Source organism: Procambarus clarkii, chromosome 70, assembly GCF_040958095.1.
Source record: "Procambarus clarkii isolate CNS0578487 chromosome 70, FALCON_Pclarkii_2.0, whole genome shotgun sequence".
In the NCBI taxonomy this organism is placed as follows: Eukaryota; Metazoa; Arthropoda; class Malacostraca; order Decapoda; family Cambaridae; genus Procambarus; species Procambarus clarkii.
In genome coordinates this window covers 24,901,202-24,906,201 of record NC_091219.1, presented here as the reverse complement: position 1 = coordinate 24,906,201, position 5,000 = coordinate 24,901,202, and the positions used below count along the sequence as shown (strand labels likewise).

Sequence of the window (5,000 nt, the reverse complement as noted above, 5' to 3'; positions counted from 1 at the left end):
TACAGGTGGCCAACACCACCACCACCTACACCACCACCTACACCACCTACACTAACACCAGCTGCGCCTCACCACAGGTGGAGGGCGTGGTACAGGTGGCCAACAACGGGACGCTGGTATTCGAACCCTTCCCCGCCCACCACTACAACGCCCAGCTCCACGCTGCCACCTACACCTGCAGGGCGTCCTCCCCCGCCGGCACCATAATGGCCACGCCCGTCATCGTCCGTGCCGGTACGTGGCTCCTCTCCCAGTACGTGTCCCTGTGTGTCCCTGTGTCTCCTCGTCACGTCCGTGCCGGTACGTGGCTCCTCCCCCAGTACGTGTCCCTGTGTGTCCCTGTGTCTCCTCGTCACGTCCGTGCCGGTACGTGGCTCCTCCCCCAGTACGTGTCCCTGTGTGTCCCTGTGTCTCCTCGTCACGTCCGTGCCGGTACGTGGCTCCTCCCCCAGTACGTGTCCCTGTGTGTCCCTGTGTCTCCTCGTCACGTCCGTGCCGGTACGTGGCTCCTCCCCCAGTACGTGTCTAACTTGCACTTAGCCCTTAGGCCTATCAATCACGAAAATGTTATTAAGGCTCTTCAGGAGAGTGTATATTTACTCCCTCATAATGTATATATATATATATATATATATATATATATATATATATATATATATATATATATATATATATATATATATATATATATATATATATATACACTCAGTGTATATATTGACCAAGATGTAACTATGCACATTTAGGTGTATACAGCCCTTGAGTAGGTTCGCCTGTTGGTTGTATCAAATACTCACAATTTAGACATAGAATCGCAAAGCATCATTAGAAGATTTTTAAAGACACTGCCACAGCTGGAAAGACATTTAGAAGAGTACTCAAATCGCCAAAGATGAAAGCCTTGAAATGTATCAATTATTGATTGATTATATTCAATGCTGACAAGTGTCTAATTCTAATTCGAGTCTAATTCTAAGAAATAGTAACACATTTACTAGATATCAGCCGAGTAATTATGCAATAGCAGATGATGAGTCACAATAACGTGGGTGAAAAATGTCTAAATTGAAATTTCTAAATTCTACATTTACAAAAATAATTGAAAGTCGTGATTTTTTGGGGATCTAACGTCAAGAAATGAATGTATTCTGTATTCTGAAATCAATGTGTAACTGTATTCTGAAATCAATGTATAACAGTATAAAGCAAATTAAACTCAAGGACTCATAAAATTATCTTTTATCAATAAGCTTTATCTTGCCCATGTTGGGAGCCCTGCTCCATTAGCTTATTCAGCTTTAAGCTCAATGCCCTACAATTTCTTTAAATAGGGTAAGGGGAGACGTGATTGAAATATACCCACGAATGAAAGAGGGGTATAACGAGGGGATATAAATAGGGAGCTAGAAGGGGAAGGGAACTATCAGGGGAAAGCGCCAAGCCAGTACGACTATATAGCACTGGGAAGGGGGTCAGGATAAGGATTTGGGATGGGACGGGGGGAAGGAATGGTGCCCCAACCACTTGGACGGTCGGGGATTGAACGCCGACCTGCATGAAGCGAGACCGTCGCTCTACCGTCCAGCCCAAGTGGTTGGGTGTATAGGGGTGCTAGAAATAGCAACACAAAATAGAACACGAAAATCTAAGACGAGCTGAATAAGTTTAGATATAGATATATTTAGTTTTATTTATATATAGATATAGATATATTTAGTTTAGCTACGTTTGTAAATATTAGTTTAGTAATTGGGGGTTTGTTGATCTCTGGAACAAGTTAAATTGTCAGGTAATATAGAGTAGAGAAGGGAGGATGCTATGTAGGTGTTTCGTGCGTAGGGAGGACAGCTATATCAGAGAGGAGAGAATAAATCCACAAGGGCCGTGACGAGGATTCAAACCTGCGTCCGGGAGCATTCCAGACACTGCCTTAATCTGGGATGCTCCCGGACGCAGGTTCGAATCCTCGTCACGGCCCTTGTCGATTTGTTCATTTGATGCATCACGTTAGTGTGATCTCTGTGTGTGAGAGAGGTGAGAGGTTGGGTTAGAAATAAAAACGACCTCGCATGGATCAATAGAGCTGTTGCATCGTCTATTGGTAGAACCAATGAAGAACCAATGAAGAGCAGAGGTGCCATAGGCACAATCAGAGAACACTGTATAAACATCAGAGGTCCGCGGTTGTTCAACGTCCTCCCAGCAAGCATAAGAAATATTGCCGGAATAACCGTGGACATTTTCAAGAGGAAACTAGATTTATTCCTCCAAGGAGTGCCGGACCAACCGGGCTGTGGTGGGTATGTGGGCCTGCGGGCCGCTCCAAGCAACAGCCTGGTGGACCAAACCCTCACAAGTCGAGCCTGGCCTCGGGCCGGGCTTGGGGAGTAGAAGAACTCCCAGAACCCCATCAACCAGGTATGTTATTATGTGCTTGCCTGCCTGCCTGTGCTTGCTTGCTTGCCTATTCTTACTAACGCATGCCCCATGTTCTTTAACGTTCCCACTCCATTCTGTTATTCTGTGTTCTCACCCGTTCTTTCGTTATCCACACGCGGCGGACTCCTCACTCACCATAAATAAATAATTAATTTCCTAAACGCAGCGGAAGTGATAGACTTCAATGGCATTCTTTCTCGTTGTTTACTAACGCTTAGACGACAACACTTGTCAACACCAAACAACTTCCTCAGCTCCTTGATGTTGTGTCCTCGCCGTCAGGACTCACCAAGACGGTGTATCACGGGGGCGCCGGGCCCAAGTGCTCTTCCAGAAACACTCGCCAAAGAAATAAATCAAAAAATAACTTGAGGAATCAAAGACTGTGGCAAGTCGTTATCTTGAGAGGCAGGTCAGCTGGGAGTCTTTACGAGAGCGGCTGTGGGGAAGGGGGGGAGGGGAGGGAAGGGGGCGAGAGGGGAGGGAAGGGGCGAGAGGGGAGGGAAGGGGGGAGAGGGAAGAGGGGAGGGAAGAGAGAGGGGAAATAACAGCGAAGATGTTGTTGTTGTGTTATGAAGCGAGATGCCATCGTCGTGTGAGGGTGCGGGGGAGGGGGGAGGGGGGTGTAGGGGAAATGGTGTGGGTTCCCCCCTCAACAGACGGGATTGCTGTTCCTTGCCCATTATAGGCTCCGTCTATCACGACTGTCTACAGAAATATATATATATATATATATATATATATATATATATATATATATATATATATATATATATATATATATATATATATACACAGAAGACAGGCAGAAAGACAGACAAAACACAGGGAAGAAACCATAGTACAATATATATATATACACTTACGCGTCTACGTATATTCCAAAACATCCCTGGTACCAGATGAGCCGAGTCTCTAATTAAGTCCATCAATAAGGTATTATCATGAAAAAAAAGGTTCAGTTTTATTTAGAAAAGACCTGGGTAAATACTGGTGTGGAAACAGGATATTTAATTTGTGGAACTACCTTTGTACGAGCCAATAGGACTTTTTTTTGTAGTTTCTATAATTCCTATGTTTTTACAGCCACTTTTTTTTTAAAATAGTCTATGTTATAAATATTGCACTTTCAATAATATGTAGTAAGGCTTTGCATCTTCAAAGACGATACCCAAGAGGATACCTCAAGGATCATGCCCAGGTGAACTCGATTTTAAAATCAAAGGAGAGAGAAACCTCGTCCAGAAACTCATTAATTCTGAGATAAGAGTTCGTCTCAGTATGCAAACTGCGGTGGACAATTGATCGCTTGATCTTCACAAGAAAATAAATCCTGACATTCTCTATTGGAAATTGTCAGGCTTGTAAAACTGATAATCCAATTTATGTGATTATAATTAAAAGGATTTTGAGAGACAGGTGTTGTTGAGAGACCTGGTGATTATGAGAGACTGGTGGGTGTGTCACGTGCTGCAGAGACTGGTGGGGGTGTCACGTGCTGCAGAGACTGGTGGGTGTGTCACGTGCTGCAGAGACTGGTGGGTGTGTCACGTGCTGCAGAGACTGGTGGGGGTGTCACGTGCTGCAGAGACTGATGGGTGTGTCACGTGCTGCAGAGACTGATGGGTGTGTCACGTGCTGCAGAGACTGGTGGGGGTGTCACGTGCTGCAGAGACTGGTGGGGGTGTCACGTGCTGCAGAGACTGGTGGGTGTGTCACGTGCTGCAGAGACTGATGGGTGTGTCACGTGCTGCAGAGACTGATGGGTGTGTCACGTGCTGCAGAGACTGATGGGTGTGTCACGTGCTGCAGAGACTGATGGGTGTGTCACGTGCTGCAGAGACTGATGGGTGTGTCACGTGCTGCAGAGACTGATGGGTGTGTCACGTGCTGCAGAGACTGATGGGTGTGTCACGTGCTGCAGAGACTGGTGGGGGTGTCACGTGCTGCAGAGACTGGTGGGGGTGTCACGTGCTGCAGAGACTGGTGGGGGTGTCACGTGCTGCAGAGACTGGTGGGTGTGTCACGTGCTGCAGAGCCTGATGGGTGTGTCACGTGCTGCAGAGACTGGTGGGGGTGTCACGTGCTGCAGAGACTGATGGGTGTGTCACGTGCTGCAGAGACTGATGGGTGTGTCACGTGCTGCAGAGACTGGTGGGGGTGTCACGTGCTGCAGAGACTGGTGGGGGTGTCACGTGCTGCAGAGACTGGTGGGGGTGTCACGTGCTGCAGAGACTGATGGGTGTGTCACGTGCTGCAGAGACTGATGGGTGTGTCACGTGCTGCAGAGACTGATGGGTGTGTCACGTGCTGCAGAGACTGGTGTTTTTTTTTTTTACATTCTTCTTCACTGTCGGAGGTAATTGATAGATTAACTCTCCAAAATTCATTCTTTATTCCTGGTCTGACGCCTGAACGCGTTTCGTAATGCTTATTACATTTTCAAAGAATTAGTTTACACATAAAATACATTCATACTTACACTCGTTTTAGGGTTAAGTGATATGGCACAAGAGTTTTGGGTGAGGTGACAAATCTATGACAGAACACGAAACAATGGG

At 46.5% G+C, this 5,000-nt stretch overlaps 1 protein-coding gene across 1 annotated transcript in view; it reads left to right on the top strand.

Moving 5' to 3' along the window:
• The window catches only part of LOC138349797 (cell adhesion molecule Dscam1-like), a 150,714-nt gene that overhangs the window by 70,832 nt on the left and 74,882 nt on the right, over window positions 1–5,000 (top strand). The window contains exon 3 of the mRNA XM_069311553.1: window positions 78–234. Coding sequence (XP_069167654.1) covers window positions 78–234 — 157 coding nt within the window. The remainder of the gene's footprint in view (window positions 1–77; window positions 235–5,000) is intronic.